Here is a 25,742-nt window from a genome sequence, read left to right as displayed (position 1 = left end):
AGTAGTAATATGAAACATTAACAGTATTACAGTAGTAATATAGAACATTAACAGTATTACAGTAGTAATATAGAACATTAACAGTATTACAGTAGTAATTTAGAACATTAACAGTATTACAATAGTAATATACAACATTAACAGTATTACAGTAGTAATAAAAAAATTAACTAGGAACTTACTGGACACTACATTTACACAATAATGCATCACAGTAAAATAAAAACTATCAGATTCATGTTAGGTTTGTTTTAGAACAACGATTTGATCTAATGAACCTACTGTACATTACAACTACAGAGTTGTTTATCACAGTAATAAAAAGACTCCCAGATTCACGTTAATTTTACTCAAGAACACAGACTGACTTAATGAACAAACTGGACACTACATGTATCACAGAAATATATAGATTCATAGTCATATTAATGTTCGTTTTACACTAGTTCTGGCTCTGATGAATTTAATAGACAATACAAGTTCACCTGCTGAACTTCTCTTGTTGTTAGTGTAATATGTGTACTAACACCTACATAATACAGTTTATTACTGATTCACCTGCTGGACTTCTTCTTAATGTTGTGCTAATGTTTATTAGCACCTGCATTATATAGTTTGTTATTAACCCAATATCGTGGACTTTCCTTTCTGTTAATGTCAAAAACACGTTTTGTAACAGAAAATAATACATCCACTACAGTGAACTTGTCTTGTTGTTAGTGTAATATGTGTAGTAACACGTACATAATTCAGCTTGTAATTGATTCACCTACTACGGTGAACTTGTCTCGTTGTTAGAGCTAATCTAATATGTGTAGTAACACCCACATAATACAGCTTGTAATTGATTCACCTACTACAGTTAACTTGTCTCGATGTTAGAGCTAATATAATGTGTAGTAACACCTACATAATAAAGCTTGTAATTGATTCACCAACTACGGTGAACTTGTCTTGTTGTTAGAGCTAATCTAATATGTTTAGTAACACCCACATAATACAGCTTGCAATTGATTCACCTACTACAGTGAACTCCTCTTGTTGTCAGTGTAATATGTTTAGTAACACCTACATAATACAGCTTGCAATTGATTCACCTACTACAGTGAACTCCTCTTGTTGTTAGTGTAATATGGGTAGTAACACCTACATAATACAGCTTGCAATTGATTCACCAACTGCAGTGAACTCCTCTTGTTGTTAGTGTAATATGGGTAGTAACACCTACATAATACAGCTTGTTATTGACTCACCTACAACTCTCACGTATCCACTCTGGCTAATCATGGGGTTTGTATTAATTTGACACATATACTGGCCCTGATCTTCTTGTCTTACATCAGTGATGTGTAGGACCCACGTGCTGTGTCCGTTGTGATTAATATGAAAACGTGGATTTCTAGTAATCACAGTATCATGTAGAGTCAGAAGCATATGTCTGTCGATGTGTATCCACGACACCTAGTGGCAGAGAAGAACAAGTAAATAGTAACAATATATATAGTAATATATAACAAGTACATAGTAACAATATATATAGTAATATATAACAAGTACATAGTAACAATATATATATAGTAATATATAACAATTACATAGTAACAATATATATATAATAATATATAACAAGTAAATAGTAACAATATATACAATAATATATAAAAAGTAAAAAGTAACAAAATATATAATAATATATAACAAGTAAACAGCAACAATATATATAGTAATATATAACAATAAAATAGTGACAATATAAATAGTTATATATAAGAAGTAAATAGTAACAATATATAGAGTAATATATAAGAAGTAAATAGTAACAATATATACACTAATATATAACAACTAAATAGTAACAATATATAAGAAATAAATACATACAACAAATATACAGTAATATATAACAAGTAAATAGTAACAAATATACAGTAATATATAAGAAATAAATAGTAACAACATATATAGTAATATATAACAAGTAAATAGTAACGATATATATAATAAAATAAGACAAGTAAATAGTAGCAGTATATATAGTAATATATAAGAAGTAAATGGTAACAATATATACAGCAATATATAACAAGTAAATAGTAACTATATATACAGTAATATATAACAAGTAAATCATAACATTATATATAGTAATGTATAACAAGTACATAGTAACAATATATATATAGTAATATATAACAAGTACATAGTAACAATATATATATAGTAATATATAACAAGTACATACTAACTATATATATATAATATATAACAAGTAACATAGTAACAATATATATATGGTAATTATATATAACAAGTACATAGTAACAATGTATATATAGTAATATATAACAAGTACATAGTAACAATATATATATAGTAATATATAACAAGTACATAGTAAGAATATATACAATAATATATAACAAGTAAATAGTAACAATATATACAGTAATATATAGAAAGTAAAAAGTAACAAAATATATACTAATATATAACAAGTAAATAGCAACAATATATATAGTAATATATAACAGGTAAATAGTAACAATATATATAGTAATATATAACAACTAAATAGTAACAACATATATACTAATACATAACAAGTAAATAGTAACAATATAAATAGTAATATAATACAAAAAAATAGTAACAATATATACAGTAATATATAACAAGTAAATAGTAACAATATATACAGTAATATATAACAAGTAAATAGTAACAATATATATAGTAATATATAAAAATAAATAGTAACAATATATACAGTAATATATAAAGAAGTAAATAGTAACAATATATACACTAATATATAACAAGTAAATAGTAACAATATATAAAATATATAATAAGATAGCAACAATATATACAGTAATATATAACAAGTAAATAGTAACAAATATACAGTAATATATAACAAGTAAATAGTAACAATATATGTAGTAATATATAAGAAGTAAATAGTAACAACATATATAGTAATATATAACAAGTAAATAGTAACAATATATATAATAATATATAAACAAAAGTAAATAGTAACTAATATATATAGTAATATATAACAAGTAGAATAGTAACAATATATATAGTAATATATAAACAAGTAAAATAGTAACAATATATACAGTAATATATAACAAGTTAAATAGTAACAATATATATATAGTAATATATAACAAGTAAAATAGTAACAATATATACAGTAATATATAACAAATAAATAAAAACAATATATACAGTAATATATAACAAGTAAATAGTAACAATATATATATATATAGTAATATATAACAAGTACATAGTAACAATATATATATAGTAATATATAACAAGTACATAGTAACAATATATATATAGTAATATATAACAAGTACATAGTAACAATATATATAATAATATATAACAAGTAAATAGTAACAATATATACAGTAATATATAGAAAGTAAATAGTAACAAAATATATAGTAATATATAAAACAAATTAAATAGTAACAATATATATAATAATATATAACAAAGTAAATAGTAACAATATATATAATAATATATAACAAGTAAATAAAGTAACAATATATATAGTAATATATAACAGAAATAAAATAGTAACAATATATATATAGTAATATATAACAAGTAAATAGTAACAATATATATAGTAATATATAACAAGTAAATAGTAACAATATAAATAGTAATATATAAAAAATAAATAGTAACAATATATACAGTAATATATAAAAAGTAAATAGTAACAATATATATAGTATTATATAAAAAAAAATAGTATCAATATATGCAATAAAATATAACAAGTAAATAGTATCAATATATAGAATAATATATAACAAGTAAATAGTAACAAAATATATAGTAATATATAACAAGTAACATAGTAACAATATATATAGTAATATATAACAACAAGTAAATAGTAACAATATATACAGTAATATATAACAAGTAAATAGTAACAATATATATAGTAATATATAACAATAAAATAGTAACAATAATATATATAGTAATATATAACAGAGTAATAGTAACAATATATATAGTAATATATAACAAGTAAATAGTAACAATATATACAGTAATATATAAGAAGTAAATAGTAACAATATATATAGTAATATATAACAAGTAAATAGTAACAATATATATAGTAATATATAACAAGTAAATAGTAACAAAATATATAGTAATATATAACAAATTACATAGTAACAATATATATATAGTAATATATAAATAAATAACATAGTAACAATATATATATAGTTATATATAACAAATATACATAGTATATATATACATAATAATATAAATAGTATATAAACAAGTAAATAGTAACATATATATAGAATAACAATAACAATACAAATAATATATATAAATATATAACAAGTAAATAGTAACAATATATATAGTAATATATATATAACAAGTAAATAGTAACAATATATATATAGTAATATATAACAAAGTAAATAGTAACAATATATATAGTAATATATAACAAGTACATACTAACATTATATATATAGTAATATATAACAAGTACATAGTAACAATATATATAATAAATATATATAACAAGTAAATAGTAACAATATATACAGTAATATATAACAAGTAAATAGTAACAATATATACAGTAATATATAACAAGTAAATAGTAACAATATATATAGTAATAATATATAAAAGTAAATAGTAACAATATATATATAGTAATATATAACAAGTACATAGTAACAATATATATATAGTAATATATAACAAGTACATAGTAACAATATATATATAGTAATATATAACAAGTACATAGTAACAATATATATATAGTAATATATAACAAGTACATAGTAACAATATATATATAATAATATATAACAAGTAAATAGTAACAATATATATAGTAATATATAACAAGTAAATAGTAACAATATATATAGTAATATATAACAAGTAAATAGTAACAATATATATAGTAATATATAACAAGTAAATAGTAACAATATATATAGTAATATATAACAAGTAAATAGTAACAATATATATAGTAATATATAACAAGTAAATAGTAACAATATATATAGTAATATATAAAAAGTAAATAGTAACAATATATATAGTAATATATAACAAATAAATAGTAACAATATATACAGTAATATATAACAAGTAAATAGTAACAATATATATAGTAATATATAACAAGTAAATAGTAACAATATATATAGTAATATATAACAAGTAAATAGTAACAATATATATAGTAATATATAAAAAGTAAATAGTAACAATATATATAGTAATATATAAAAAATAATAGTAACATATATAATAATATATAACAAGTAAATAGTAACAATATATATAGTAATATATAACAAGAGTAATAGTAACAAATATATAGTAATATATAACAAGTAAATAGTAACAATATATATAGTAATATATAAAGAAAATAGTAACAATATATATAGTAATATATAACAAGTAAATAGTAACAATATATACAGTAATATATAACAAGTAAATAGTAACAATATATATAGTAATATATAACAAGTAAATAGTAACAATATATATAGTAATATATAACAAGTAAATAGTAACAATATATATAGTAATATATAACAAGAGTAAATAGTAACAATATATATAGTAATATATAACAAGTAAATAGTAACAATATATATAGTAATATATAACAAGTAAATAGTAACAATATATATAGTAATATATAACAAGTAAATAGTAATAATATATATAGTAATATATAACAAGTAAATAAATAGTAACAATATATATATAGTAATATATAACAAGTACATAGTAACAATATATATATAGTAATATATAACAAGTACATACTAACAATATATATATAGTAATATATAACAAGTACATAGTAACAATATATATAGTAATATATAACAAGTAAATAGTAACAATATATAAAGTGTTATATAACAAGTAAATATAACAATAATATATAATATATAACAAGTAAATAGTAACAATATATATAATAATATATAACAAATAAATAGTAACAATATATATAGTAATATATAAAAGAGTAAATAGTAACAATATATATAGTAATATATAACAAGTAAATAGTAACAATATATATAGTAATATATAACAAGTAAATAGTAACAATATATATAGTAATATATAACAAGTAAATAGTAACAATATATATAGTAATATATAAGAAATAAATAGTAACAATATATATAGTAATATATAACAAGTAAATAGTAACAATATATATAGTAATATATAACAAATAAATAGTAACAATATATATATAGTAATATATAACAAGTAAATATAGTAACAATATATACAGTAATATATAACAAGTAAATAGTAACAATATATATAGTAATATATATACAAGTAAATAGTAACAATATATATAGTAATAATATATAGTAACAATATACAGTAATATACAATATAGTAACAATATATACAGTAATATATAACAAGTAAATAGTAACAATATATATAGTAATATATAACAAGTAAATAGTAACAATATATATAGTAATATATAACAAGTAAATAGTAGTAACAATATAGTAATATATAACAAATAAATAAACAATATATATAGTAATATATAACAAGTAAATAGTAACAATATATATAGTAATATATAAAAGTAATAAAATAGTAACAATATATATATAGTAATATATAAGAAGTAAATAGTAACAATATATATATAGTAATATATAACAAGTAAATAGTAACAATATATATATAATTATATAACAAAGTAAATAGTAACAATATATATACAGTAATATATAACAAGTAAATAGTAACAAATATATATAATAATATATAACAAGTAAAATAGTAACAATATATATAGTAATATATAACAATATAAATAGTAACAATATATATAAAATAGTATAATAAGAATAATAAATAGTAACAATATATATATAGTAATATATAACAAAGTAAATAGTAACAATATATATAGTAATATATAACAATATATAACAATATATAAATATATATAAGAGTAACAATAACATATATAGTAATATATAACAAGTAAATAGTAACAATATATATAGTAATATATAACAAGTAAAATAGTAACAATATATATAAATATATAACAAGTAAATAGTAACAATATATATAGTAATATATAACAAGAGTAAATAGTAACAATATATACAGTAATATATAACAAGTAAATAGTAACAATATATATAGTAATATATAACAAGTAAATAGTAACAATATATATATAGTAATATATAACAAGTACATAGTAACAATATATATATAGTAATATAAAAAGTAAATAGTAACAATATATATAGTAATATATAACAAGTAAATAGTAACAATATATATAGTAATATATAAGAAATAAATAGTAACAATATATATATATAATATATAACAAGTAAATAGTAACAATATATATATAGTAATATATAACAAATAAATAGTAACAATATATATAGTAATATATAACAATAAATAGTAACAATATATATATATAATATATAAACAAAATAAAATAGTAACAATATATATATAATAATATATAACAAGTAAATAGTAACAATATATATAGTAATATATAACAAATAATAGTAACAATATATATAGTAATATATAACAAGTTAAATAGTAACAATATATATAGTAATATATAATAGAGTAAAATAGTAACAATATATATAGTAATATATAAAAAGTAAATAGTAACAATATATATAGTAATATATAAGAAATAAATAGTAACAATATATATACAATATATAAAAAAGTAAATAGTAACAATATATATAATAATATATAACAAATTAAATAGTAACAATATATATAAATAATATATAACAAATAAATAGTAACAATATATATAGTAATATATAACAAGTAAATAGTAACAATATATATAGTATTATATAACAAAATTAAATAGTAACAATATATATAGTAATATATAAAAATAAATAGTAACAATATATATAGTAATATATAACAAGTAAATATATATAACATAATATATAGTAACAATATATAAGTAATATATAAAAGTAAATAGTAACAATATATATAGTAATATATAACAAGTAAAATAAATCAATATATAGTAATATATAACAAGTATAATAGTAACAATATATACAAATATATAACAAGTAAATAGTAACAATATATATAGTAATATATAAAAAGTAAATAGTAACAATATATATAGTAATATATAAAGAAGTAAATAGTAACAATATATATAGTAATATATAAAATAAATAGTAACAATATATATAGTAATATATAACAAGTAAAATAGTAACAATATATATAGTAATATATAACAAGTAAATAGTAACAATATATATAATAATATATAACAAGTAAATAGTAACAATATATATGATAATAATATAACAAGTAAATAGTAACAATATATATATAATAGTAATATATAACAAGTAAATAGTAACAATATATATAATAATATATAACAAGTAAATAGTAACAATATATATAGTAATATATAACAAGTAAAATAGTAACAATATATATATATAATATATAAAAAATTAAATAGTAACAATATATATAGTAATATATAAAAGTAAATATAGTAACAATATATATAGTAATATATAACAAGTAAATAAATAACAATATATATAGTAATATATAACAAGTAAAATAAGTAACAATATATATAGTAATATATAACAAAAGTAAATAATAACAACAAATATATATAGTAATATATAACAATAAAATAGTAACAATATATATAGTAATATATAACAAGAAATAGTAACAATATATATAGTAATATATATAACAAAGTAAATAGTAACAATATATATAGTAATATATAACAAGTAAATAGTAACAATATATAAATAATAATATATTAATATGAGTAACAATATATATATAGTAATATATAACAAGTAAATAGTAACAATATATACAGTAATATATAACAAAGTAAATAGTAACAATATATATAGTAATATATAACAAGAGTAAATAGTAACAATATATATATATGTAATATATAACAAATAAATAGTAACAATATATATAGTAATATATAACAAATAAATAGTAACAATATATATATATATAAGTAATATATAACAAGTAAATAGTAACATATATATATAGTAATATATAACAAATAAAATAGTAACAATATATATAGTAATATATAACAAGTAAATAGTAACAATATATACAGTAATATATATAACAAGTAAATAGTAACAATATATATAGTAATATATAACAAGAAATAGTAACAATATATACAGTAACAATAATATAACAAATATAAGTAATATATAAAATAGTAACAATATATATAGTAATATATAAAAAAAAATAGTAACAATATATATAGTAATATATAACAAGTAAATAGTAACAATATATATAGTAAATATATAACAAGTAAATAGTAACAATATATATAGTAATATATAACAAGAGTAAATAGTAACAATATATATATAGTAATATATAACAAGTAAATAGTAACAATATATATAGTAATATATAACAAGTAAATAGTAACAATATATATAGTAATATATAAAATATAATAAGTAACAATATATATAGTAATATATAAAAAGTAAATAGTAACAATATATATAGTAATATATAAAGAAGTAAATAGTAACAATATATATAGTAATATATAACAAGTAAATAGTAACAATATATATATAATATATAACAAGTAAATAGTAACAATATATATAGTATATATATATAACAAGTAAATAGTAACAAAATATATAAATAATATATAACAAGTAAATAGTAACAATATATATAGTAATATATAACAAAATAAATAGTAACAATATATATAGTAATATATAACAAATTAAATAGTAACAATATATATAGTAATATATAACAAGTAAATAGTAACGATATGAATAGTAATATATAACAAGTAAATAGTAACAATATATATAGTAATATATAACAAGTAAATAGTAACAATATATATAGTAATATATAACAAGTAAATAGTAACAATATATATAGTAATATATAACAAGTAAATAGTAACAATATATATAGTAATATATAACAAAAGTAAATAGTAACAATATATATAGTAATATATAACAAGTAAATAGTAACAATATATATATAGTAATATTCACAAGTACATAGTAACAATATATATAGTAATATATAACAAGTACATAGTAACAATATATATATAGTAATATATAACAAGTAAATAGTAACAATATATATAATAATATATAAGAAGTAAATAGTAACAATATATATAGTAATATATAACAAGTAAATAGTAACAATATATATAGTAATATATAACAAGTAAATAGTAACAATATATATAGTAATATATAACAAGTAAATAGTAACAATATATATAGTAATATATAACAAGTAAATAGTAACAATATATATAGTAATATATAAAAAGTAAATAGTAACAATATATATAGTAATATATAACAAGTAAATAGTAACAATATATACAGTAATATATAACAAGTAAATAGTAACAATATATATAGTAATATATAAGAAATAAATAGTAACAATATATATAGTAATATATAACAAATAAATAGTAACAATATATATAGTAATATATAACAAGTAAATAGTAACAATATATAATATATAAAAGAGTAAATAGTAACAATAACATAGTATATATAACAAGTAAATAGTAACAATATATATATAATATATAACAATAAATAGTAACAATATATATAGTAATATATAACAAGTAAATAGTAACAATATATAATACAGTAATATATAACAAGTAAATAGTAACAATATATATAGTAATATATAACAGAAGTAAATAGTAACAATATATATAGTAATATATAAGGAAGTAAATAGTAACAATATATATAGTAATATATAACAAGTAAATAGTAACAATATATATAGTAATATATAACAAATAAAATAGTAACAATATATATATAGTAATATATAACAAGTAAATAGTAACAATATATATAATAATATATAACAAGTAAATAGTAACAATATATATAGTAATATATAACAAGTACATAGTAACAATATATATATAGTAATATATAACAAGTACATAGTAACAATATATATAGTAATATATAACAAGTAAATAGTAACAATATATATAATAATATATAACAAGTAAATAGTAACAATATATATAGTAATATATAAACAAGTAAATAGTAACAATATATATAGTAATATATAACAAGTAAATAGTAACAATATATATAGTAATATATAACAAGTAAATAGTAACAATATATATAGTAATATATAACAAGTAAATAGTAACAAAATATATAATATACTAACAATAAATAGTAACAATATATATAGTAATATATAACAAGTAAATAGTAACAATATATATAGTAATATATAAAAGAAATAAATAGTAACAATATATATAGTAATATATAACAAAGTAAATAGTAACAATATATATAATAATACATAAAAAGTAAATAGTAACAATATATATAAAGATATATATAAGAAGTAAATAGTAGCAACATATATACTAATACATAACAAGTACATTGTAACATTTTATATAGTAATATATAACAAAGTAAATAGTAACAATATATATATAGTAATATATAACAAGTAAATAGTAACAATATATACAGTAATATATAATAAAGTAAATAGTAACAATATATATAGTAATATATATAACAAGAGTAAATAGTAACAATATATATAATAATATATAACAAGTAAATAGTAACAATATATATGATAATATATAACAAGTAAATAGTAACAATATATATAGTAATATATAACAAGTAAATAGTAACAATATATATAGTAATATATAAAAGTAAATAGTAACAATATATATAGTAATATATAACAGAGTAAATAGTAACAATATATATATATAATATATAACAAGTAAATAGTAACAATATATATAATAATATATAACAAGTAAATAGTAACAATATATATAAATATAATATATAACAAGTAAAATAGTAACAATATATATATAGTAATATATAAAGAAGTAAATAGTAACAATATATATAGTAATATATAACAAGTAAATAGTAACAATATATATAGTAATATATAACAGAGTAAATAGTAACAATATATATAGTAATATATAACAAGTAAATAGTAACAATATATATAGTAATATATAACAAGTAAATAGTAACAATATATATAGTAATATATAACAAGTACATAGTAACAATATATATATAGTAATATATAACAGAGTAAATAGTAACAATATATATAGTAATATATAACAAGTAAATAGTAACAATATATATAGTAGTATATATAACAAGTAAATAGTAACAATATATAATAGTAATATATAATAACAAGTAAAATAGTAACAATATATATAGTAATATATAACAAGTAAATAGTAACAATATATATAGTAATATATAAAGAAGTAAATAGTAACAATATATATAGTAATATATAACAAGTAAATAGTAACAATATATATATGTAATATATAACAAGTAAATAAACAATATAGTAAACAATATATAAGAATAATATATAACAAGTAAATAGTATATATACAGTAATATATAACAAATAAATAGTAACAATATATATAGTAATATATAACAAGTAAATAGTAACAATATATATAGTAATATATAACAAGTACATAGTAACAATATATATATAGTATTATATAACAAGTACATAGTAAAATATATAATAATATATAACAAGTAAATAGTAACAATATATATAGTAATATATAACAAGTAAATAGTAACAATATATATAGTAATATATAACAAGTAAAATAGTAACAATATATATAGTAAATATATAACAAAAGGTAAATAGTAACAATATATATAGTAATATATAACAAGTAAATAGTAACAATATATATAGTAATATATAACAAGGTAAATAGTAACAATATATATAGTAATATATAACAAAGTAAATAGTAACAATATATATAGTAATATATAACAAGTAAATAGTAACAATATATACAGTAATATATAAAAACTAAATAGTAACAATATATACATAGTAATATATAACAAAGTAAATAGTAACAATATATACAGTAATATATAACAAGTAAATAGTAACAATATATATAGTAATATATAACACAAGTAAATAGTAACAATATATATAGTAATATATAAGAATAGTAAATAGTAACAATATATATATAGTAATATATAATAAGTAAATAGTAACAATATATACAGTAATATATAACAAGTAAATAGTAACAATATATATAGTATTATATATAACAAGTAAATAGTAACAATATATATAGTAATATATAACAAGTAAATAACAATAACACATATATATAGTAATATATAACAAGTAAATAGTAACAATATATATAGTAATATATAACAAGTAAATAGTAACAATATATATAGTAATATATAACAAGTAAATAGTAACAATATATATAGTAATATATAACAAGTACATAGTAACAATATATATATAGTAATATATAACAAGTACATAGTAACAATATATAATAAATATATAACAAGTAAAATAGTAGTAACAATATATATAGTAATATATAACAAATAAATAGTAACAATATATATAGTAATATATAACAAGTAAATAGTAACAATATATATAGTAATATATAAAGAAAATAGTAACAATATATATAATAATATATAACAAGTAAATAGTAACAATATATATAATAATATAACAAAAATAAATAGTAACAATATATATAGTAATATATAACAAGTAAATAGTAACAATATATATAATATATAACAAGTAAAATAGTAACAATATATATAGTAATATATAACAAGTAAATAGTAACAATATATATAGTAATATATAACAAGTAAATAGTAACAATATATATAATAATATATAACAAGAATAAATAGTAACAATACATACAATAATATATAACAAGTAAATAGTAACAATATATATAGTAGTAATATATAACAAGAAAATAGTAACAATATATATATAGTAATATATAACAAGTAAATAGTAACAATATATATAATAATATATAACAAGTAAATAGTAACAATATATATATATAGTAATATATAACAAGTAAATAGTAACAATATATATATGTAATATATAACAAAGTAAATAGTAACAATATATATAATAATATATAACAAGTAAATAGTAACAATATATATATAATATATAACAAGTAAATAGTAACAATATATATAGTAATATATAAGAGTAAATAGTAACAATATATATAGTAATATATAACAAGTAAATAGTAACAATATATATAGTAATATATAACAAGTAAATAGTAACAATATATATAGTAATATATAACAAGTAAAATAGTAACAATATATATAGTAATATATAACAAAGTAAATAGTAACAATATATATAGTAATATATAACAAAAAAAATAGTAACAATATATATATAGTAATATATAACAAGTAAATAGTAACAATATATATAGTAATATATAACAAGTAAATAGTAACAATATATACAGTAATATATAACAAATAAATAGTAACAATATATATATATAGTAATATATAACAAGTAAATAGTAACAATATATATAGTAATATATAACAAGTAAATAGTAACAATATATACAGTAGTAATATATAACAAATAAAATAGTAACAATATATATAGTAATATATAACAAGTAAATAGTAACAATATATATAGTAATATATAACAAGTAAATAGTAACAATATATATAGTAATATATAACAAGTAAATAGTAACAATATATATAGTAATATATATAACAAGTAAATAGTAACAATATATACAGTAATATATAACAAAAGTAAATAGTAACAATATATATAGTATGTATATAACAAAATAAATAGTAACAATATATATAGTAATATATAACAAGATATATAAAGTAGTAACATATATATATATAATAATATAAACAATAAAATAGTAACAATATATACAGTAATATATAACAAGTAAAATAGTAACAATATATATAGTAATATATAACAAGTAAATAGTAACAATATATATAGTAATATATAACAAATTAAATAGTAACAATATATATAGTAATATATAACAAATAAATAGTAACAATATATATATAGTAATATATAACAAGTAAATAGTAACAATATATATAGTAATATATAACAAGAATAAATAGTAACAATATATATAGTAATATATAACAAGTAAATAGTAACAATATATACAGTAATATATAACAAGTAAATAGTAACAATATATATAGTAATATATAACAAGTAAATAGTAACAATATATATAGTAATATATAACAAGTAAATAGTAACAATATATATATAATAATATATAACAAGTAAATAGTAACAATATATATAGTAATATATAACAGAGTAAAATAGTAACAATATATATAGTAATATATAACAAGTAAATAGTAACAATATATATAGTAATATATAACAAGTAAATAGTAACAATATATATAGTAATATATAACAAATAAATAAGTATAACAATATATACAGTAATATATAAAAAGTAAATAGTAACAATATATATAGTAATATATATAAAGAAGTAAATAGTAACAATATATACAGTAATATATAACAAGTAAATAGTAACAATATATATAGATAATAAATAATGAGTAAAATAGTAACAATATATATAGTAATATATAACAAAGTAAATAGTAACAATATATATAGTAATATATAACAAGTAAAATAGTAACAATATATATAGTAATATATAACAAAGTAAATAGTAACAATATATATAGTAATATATAACAAGTAAAATAGTAACAATATATATAGTAATATATAAAAAGTAATAGTAACAATATATAGTAATATATAAGAAGTAAATAGTAACAATATATACAGTAATATATAACAAGTAAATAGTAACAATATATATAGTATTATAAATCAAGTAAATAATAACAATATATACAGTAGTATATATAACAGAGTAGAAATAGTAACAATATATACAAGTAATATATAACAGAGTAAATAGTAACAATATATACAGTAAATATAAGAGAGTAAATAGTAACAATATATATAGTAATATATAACAAGAGTAAATAGTAACAATATATATAGTAATATATAAAACAAGTAAAATAGTAACAATATATATAGTAATATATAACAAGAGTAAATAGTAACAATATATATAGTAATATATAACAAGTAAATAGTAACAATATATATAATAATATATAACAAAGTAAATAGTAACAATATATATAAGTAATATATAAGAAGTAAATAGTAACAATATATATAGTAATATATAACAAGTAAATAGTAACAATATATATAGTAATATATAACAAGTAAATAGTAACAATATATATAGTAATATATAACAAATAAATAGTAACAATATATATATAGTAATATATAACAAGTAAATAGTAACAATATATATAGTAATATATAACAAGTAAAATAGTAACAATATATATAGTAATATATAACAAGTAAATAGTAACAAAATATATAGTATTATATTAAAAAAAAATAGTACAATATATATAGTAATATATAACAAGTAAATAGTAACAATATATACAGTAATATATAACAAGTAAATAGTAACAATATATATAGTAATATATAAAAAAAATAGTAACAATATATATAGTAATATATAACAAGTAAATAGTAACAATATATATAGTAATATATAACAAGTAAATAGTAACAAAATATATAGTAATATATAACAAGTAAATAGTAACAATATATATAGTAATATATAACAAGTAAATAGTAACAATATATATAGTAATATATAACAAGTAAATAGTAACAATATATATATAATATATAAAAGTAATATATAATATAGTAGAGTAAATAGTAACAATATATATGTAATAATATATAACAAGTACATAGTAACAATGTATATATAGTAATACATAACAAGTACATAGTAACAATATATATATAGTAATATATAACAAGTAAATAGTAACAATATATATAGTAATATATAACAAGTAAATAGTAACAATATATATAGTAATATATAAAAAGTAAATAGTAACAATATATATAGTAATATATAACAAGTAAATAGTAACAATATATATAGTAATATATAACAAGTAAATAGTAACAATATATATAATAATATATAACAAGAGTAAATAGTAACAATATATATAGTAATATATAACAAGTAAATAGTAACAATATATATAGTAATATATAACAAAGTAAATAGTAACAATATATATAGGTAATATATATAACAAGTAAATAGTAACAATATATATAGTAATATATAACAATGAAATAGTAACAATATATATAGTAATATATAACAAGTAAATAGTAACAAAGCATATAATGAAGTAATATATAACAAGTAAATAGTAACAATATATATTGTAATATATAACAAGTAAATAGTAACAATATATATAGTAATATATAAAGAGTAAATATAGTAACAATATATACAGTAATATATAACAAGTAAATAGTAACAATATATACAGTAATATATAACAAGTAAATAGTAACAATATATATAATAATATATAAAGAAGTAAATAGTAACAATATATATAGTAATATATAACAAGAGTAAATAGTAACAATATATATAGTAATATATAACAAGTAAATAGTAACAATATATATAGTAATATATAACAAAATAAATAGTAACAATATATATAGTAATACATAACAAGTAAATAGAAACAATATATATAGTAATATATAAGAGAGTAAATAGTAACAATATATACAGTAATATATAACAAGTAAATAGTAGCAATATATATAGTAATATATAACAAAAAATAGTAACAATATATATAGTAATATATAAGAAGTAAATAGTAACAAAATATATAGTAATATATAACAAATAAATACTAACAATATATATAGTAATATATAAGAATTAAATAGTAACAATATATATAGTAATATATAACAAGTAAATAGTAACAATATATATAGTAATATATAACAAGTAAATAGTAACAATATATATATAGTAATATATAACAAGTACATAGTAACAATATATATATAGTAATATAAAACAAGTACATAGTAACAATATATGTAGTAATATATAACAAGTAAATAGTAACAATATATATAAGAGTAATATATAACAGAGTAAATAGTAACAATATATATAAAGTATATAACAAAGTAAATAGTAACAATATATATAGTAATATATAACAAGTAAATAGTAACAATATATAGAGAATAATATATAACAAGTAAATAGTAACAATATATATAGTAATATATAACAAATTAAATAGTAACAATATATATATAGTATTATATAACAAATTAAATAGTAACATTATATATATAGTAATATATAACAAGTACATAGTAACAATATATATAATAATATATAAGAAGTAAATAGTAACAATATATATAGTAATATATAACAAGTAAATAGTAACAATATATAGAGTAATATATAACAATAAAATAGTAACAATATATATAGTAATATATAAGAAGTAAATAGTAACAATATATATAGTAATATATAACAAGTAAATAGTAACAATATATACAGTAATATATAACAAGTAAATAGTAACAATATATACAGTAATATATAACAAGTAAATAGTAACAATATATACAAGTAATAAATATAAAAAGTAAATAGTAACAATATATATAGTAATATATAACAAGTAAATAGTAACAATATATACAGTAATATATAACAAGTAAATAGTAACAAAATATATAGTAATATATAACAAGTACATAGTAACAATATATATATAGTAATATATAACAAATACATAAGTAACAATGTATATATAGTAATATATAACAAGTAAATAGTAACAATATATATAGTAATATATAACAAGTAAGTAGTAACAATATATAGTAAATATATAACAAGTAAATAGTAACAATATATACAGTAATATATAACAAAATAGTAACAATATATATAGTAATATAAAATCAGTAAATAATAACAATATATACAGTAATATATAACAGAGTAAATAGTAACAATATATACAGTAATATATAACAAAGTAAATAGTAACAATATATATAGTAATATATAACAAGTAAATAGTAACAATATATATAGTAATATATAACAGAGTAAATAGTAACAATATATACAGTAATATATAACAAAGTAAATAGTAACAATATATATAGTAATATATAAAGAGGTAAATAGTAACAATATATATACAGTAATATATAACAAGTACATAGTAACAATATATATATAGTAATATATAACAAATACATAGTAAAAATATATATAATAATATATAACAAGTAAATAGTAACAATATATACAGTAATATATAACAAGTAAATAGTAACAATATATATAATAATATATAACAAGTAAATAGTAACAATATATATAGTAATATATAACAAGTAAATAGTAACAATATATACAATAATATATAACAAGTAAATAATAGCAATATATATAGTAATATATGAGAAGAGAATAGTAACAATATATAGAGTAATATATAAGAAGTAAATAGTAACAATATATATAGTAATATATAACAAGTAAATAGTAACAATATATATAGTAATATATAACAAGTACATAGTAACAATATATATATAGTAATATATAACAAGTAAATAGTAACAATATATATAGTAATATATAACAAGTAAATAGTAACAATATATATAGTAATATATAACAAGTAAATAGTAACAATATATATAGTAATATATAACAAGTAAATAGTAACAATATATATTTAGTAATATATAACAGAGTAAATAGTAACAATATATATAGTAATATATAACAAGTAAATAGTAACAATATATGTAGTAATATATAAGAATTAAATAGTAACAATATATATAGTAATATATAACAAGTAAATAGTAACGATATGAATAGTAATATAAATCAAGTAAATAGTAACAATATATACAGTAATGTATAACAAGTAAATAGTAACAATATATAAGTAATAATATATAACAAGTAAATAGTAACAATATATAGAGTAATATATAACAAGTAAATAGTAACAATATATATAGTAATATATAACAAGTAAATAGTAACAATATATATAGTAATATATAACAAGTAAATAGTAACAATATATACAGTAATATATAACAAATAAATAGTAACAATATATATAGTAATATATAACAAGTAAATAGTAACAATATATATAGTAATATATAACAAGTAAATAGTAACAATATATATAGTAATATATAACAAGTAAAATAGTAACAATATATATAGTAATATATAACAAGAAAATAGTAACAATATATATAGTAATATATAACAAGAATATAGGTAACAATATATACAGTAATATATAACAAGTAAATAGTAACAATATATATAATTATATATAACAAGTAAATAGTAACAATATATACAGTAGTAATATATAACAAATAAATAGTAACAATATATATAGTTAATATATATGAAAATTAAATATAGTAACAATATATATAATAATATATAACAAGTAAATAGTAACAATATATACTGTAATATATAACAAAAGAGTAAATTACAATAGTAACAATATATATATAGTAACAATATATAACGTAATATAAATAGTAACAATATATATAGTAATATATAACAAGTAAATAGTAACAATATATACAATAATATATAACAATTAAATAGTAACAATATATACAGTAATAACAATATATATAGTAATATATAACAGAGTAAATAGTAACAATATATATATAGTAATATATAACAAGAGTAAATAGTAACAATATATATAGTAATATATAACAGGTAAATAGTAACAATATATATTGTAATATATAACAAGTAAATAGTAACAATATATATAGTAATATATAACAAGTAAATAGTAACAATATATATAGTAATATATAACAAGAGTAAATAGTAACAATATATATAGTAATATATAACAAGTAAATAGTAACAATATATAAGAGTAATATATAACAAGTAAAATAGTAACAATATATAAAGTAATATATAACAAGTAAATAGTAACAATATATATAGTAATATATAACAAGAGTAAATAGTAACAATATATACAGTAATATATAACAAGTAAAAATAGTAACAATATATATAGTAATATATAACAAGATAAATAGTAACAATATATATAGTAATATATAACAGAGTAAATAGTAACAATATATATAGTAATATATAACAAGTAAATAGTAACAATATATACAGTAATATATATAACAGTAAATAGTAACAATATATATAGTAATATATAACAAGTAAATAGTAACAATATATATAGTAATATATAACAAGTAAATAGTAACAATATATATAGTAATATATAACAAGTAAATAGTAACAATATATATAGTAATATATAACAAGTAAATAGTAACAATATATAGAGTAATATATAACAAAAGAAAAGTAACAATATATAAGTAATATATAAAGAAGTAAATAGTATAACAAATATATACAGTAAATATATAAAAGAAATAAATAGTAACAATATATACAGTAATATATAACAAGTAAATAGTAACAATATATATTATATATAATAACAATATATATAGTATAATAACAAGTAAATAGTAACAATATATATAGTAATATATAAAGAAATAAATAGTAACAATATATACAGTAAATATATAAGAAGTAAATAGTAACAATATATATAATAATATATAACAATATAAATATAAAACAATATATATAGTAATATATAACAGAGTAAATAGTAATATATATATATATAATAATATATAACAAGTAAATAGTAACAATATATATAGTAATATATAAGAAGAGTAAATAACAATAACAATATATACAACAGTAATATATAACAAATATAAATAGTAACAATATATATAGTAATATATAACAAGTAAATAACAATAACAATATATATAGTAATATATAACAAGTAAATAGTAACAATATATATAGTAATATATAACAAATAAATAGTAACAATATATATAGTAATATATAACAAGAGTAAATAGTAACAATATATATAGTAATATATAACAGTTAAATAGTAACAATATATACAGTAATAATATAACAAGTAAAATAGTAACAATATATATAGTAATATATAACAAGTAAATAGTAACAATATATATATGGTAATATATAACAAGTAAATAAGTAACAATATATACAGTAATATATAACAAGTAAATAGTAACAATATATATAGTAATATATAATCAGAATAAATAGTAACAATATATATAGTAATATATAACAGAGTTAAATAGTAACAATATATATAGTAATATATAACAAGTAAATAGTAACAATATATACAGTAATATATAACAAGTAAATAGTAACAATATATATAGTAATATATAACAAATAAAATAGTAACAATATATATAATAATTATATAACAAGTAAAAATAGTAACAATATATATAGTAGTATATAACAAGTAAATAGTAACAATATATATAATAATATATAACAAGTAAATAGTAACAATATATATAGTAATATATAAAAAGTAAATAGTAACAATATATATAGTAATATATAACAAGTAAATAGTAACAATATATACAGTAATATATAACAAGTAAATAGTAACAATATATATAGTATTATATAACAAGTAAAATAGTAACAATATATACAGTAATATAAGAACAAAAATAAGGTAACAATATATATAGTAATATATAACAAGTAAATAGTAACAATATATATAGTAATATATAACAAGTAAATAGTAACAATATATATAGTAATATATAACAAGTAAATAGTAACAATATATATAGTAATATATAAAGAAGTAAATAGTAACAATATATAAAGTAATATATAACAAATACATAATAACAATATATATATAGTAATATATAACAAGTAAATAGTAACAATATATATAGTAATATATAACAGTAATAAATAGTAACAATATATATAGTAATATATAACAAGTAAATAGTAACAATATATATAGTAATAATATAACAAATAAAACAGTATAGTAACAATATATATAAAAATATATAACAAGTAAATAGTAACAATATATATAGTAATATATAACAAGTAAATAGTAACAATATATATAATAATATATAACAAGTAAATAGTAACAATATATATAGTAATATATAACAAGTAAAATAGTAACAATATATATAGTAATATATAACAAGTAAAATAGTAACAATATATATAGTAATATATAACAAGTAAATAGTAACAATATATATAGTAATATATAACAAGTAAATAGTAACAATATATACAGTAATATATAACAAGTAAATAGTAACAATATATACAGTAATATATAACAAGTAAAAATAGTAACAATATATATAGTAATATATAACAAGTAAATAGTAACAAAATATATAGTAATATATAACAAGTAAATAGTAACAATATATATAGTAATATATAACAAGTAAATAGTAACAATATATATAGTAATATATATAACAAGTAAATAGTAACAATATATATAATAAACATTAGAGTAAATAGTAACAATATATACAGTAATAAATAACAACAAGTAAATAGTAACAATATATATAGTAATATATAAGAAAAGTAAATAGTAACAATATATACAGTAATATATAACAAGTAAATAGTAACAATATATATAGTAATATATAACGTATAAATAGTAACAATATATATATATATGAGAAGTAATATATAACAAGTAAATAGTAACAATATATATAGTAATATATAAACAAGAATTAATAGTAACAATATATATAATAATAGTATTATATAACAAGAGTAAATAGTAACATTATATAAGTAATATATAACAATATGATGTAAATAGTAACAATATATAGGTGGTAATATATAACAAGTAAAATAGTAACAATATATATAGTAATATATAACAAGTAAAAATAGTAACAATATATAAAGTAATATATATAAGTGGTAAGTAAATATATAACAATATATATAGTAATATATAACAAGAGTAAATAGTAACAATATATATAGTAATATATAAAGAGTAAATAGTAACAATATATAAATAGTAATATATAACAGTAAATAGTAACAATATATATAGTAATATATAACAAGTAAATAGTAACAATATATACAGTAATATATAAAGAGTAAATAGTAACAATATATATAGTATTATATAACAAGTAAATAGTAACAATATATAGTACTAATATATAACAGAGTAAATATTAGTAACAATATATATAGTAATATATAACAAGTAAATAGTAACAATATATACATAATATATAACAAGATAAATAAGTAACAATATATATAGTAATATATGTAAGGCGTAAATAGTAACAATATATATAGTAATATATAACAAGAGTAAATAGTAACAATATATATAGTAATATATAACAAGTAAATAGTAACAATATATATAGTAATATATAACAAGTAAATAGTAACAATATATATAATGTAATATATAACAAGTAAATAAAGTAACAATATATATACAGTAATATATAACAAGGTAAATAGTAACAATATATATACAGTAATATATAACAAATAGAAATAGTAACAATATATATAATAATATATAACAGAGTAAATAGTAACAATATATATAGTAATATATAACAAGTAAATAGTAACAATATATATAGTAATATATAAAGAGTAAATAGTAACAATATATATAAGTAATATATAACAATTAAAATAGTAACATATATATATAGTAATATATAACAAATAAAATAAATAACAACAATATATATAGTAATATATAACAAATAAATAGTAACAATATATATAATGTAATATATAACAAGTAAATAGTAACAATATATATAGTAATATATAACAAGATTAAATAGTAACAATATATATAGTAATATATAACAAGTAAATAGTAACAATATATATAGTAATATATAACAAGTAAATAAATAGTAACAATAAATATATACAATATATAACAAGTATATAGTAACAATATAATACAGTAATAAGTAAGAGTATATAGTAGTAATATATATAGTAATATATAACAGTAACAAGTAACAATATATATAGTATTATATAACAGTAAAATAAATAACAATATATATGACAGAAATATATAAAATCAAATGAAATAATAACAATATATACAGTAATATATAAAGGAGTAAAAATAGTAACAATATATACAGTAATATATATAACAAATTAAAATAGTAAAACAATATATAGTAGTAATATATAAAGAGTAAATAGTAACAATATATATAGTAATATATAACAAGTAAATAGTAACAATATATATAGTAATATATAACAGAGTAAATAGTAACAATATATATATTATAATATATAAAGAGTAAAAATAAGTAACAATATATATGAGTAATATATAACAAAATAAATAATAACAATATATAATATAGTAATATATAACAAGTAAATAGTAGTAAAAATATATATAATAATATATAACAAGTAAATAGTAACAATATATACTGTAATATATAAAAGTAAATAGTAACAATGTATATATAATTAAAATATAACAAGTAAATAAGTAACAATATATAGAGTAATATATAAGCAAAGTAAATAGTAACAATATATATATACAGTAATA

At 15.0% G+C, this 25,742-nt stretch overlaps 1 protein-coding gene across 1 annotated transcript in view; it reads right to left on the bottom strand.

Annotated features, from left to right (window-relative positions):
- The window catches only part of LOC143241945 (lachesin-like), a 78,248-nt gene that overhangs the window by 46,398 nt on the left and 6,108 nt on the right, over window positions 1-25,742 (bottom strand). Inside the window, exon 2 of the mRNA XM_076485262.1 lies at window positions 1,254-1,461. Coding sequence (XP_076341377.1) covers window positions 1,254-1,434 — 181 coding nt within the window. The 5' untranslated portion in view covers window positions 1,435-1,461. The remainder of the gene's footprint in view (window positions 1-1,253; window positions 1,462-25,742) is intronic.

The sequence above is a fragment of the Tachypleus tridentatus genome, unplaced genomic scaffold, assembly GCF_004210375.1.
Source record: "Tachypleus tridentatus isolate NWPU-2018 unplaced genomic scaffold, ASM421037v1 Hic_cluster_1, whole genome shotgun sequence".
Classification (NCBI taxonomy): Eukaryota; Metazoa; Arthropoda; class Merostomata; order Xiphosura; family Limulidae; genus Tachypleus; species Tachypleus tridentatus.
Note: the sequence above shows the minus strand (reverse complement) of the source record. Positions and strands in the feature narration are given on the sequence as shown.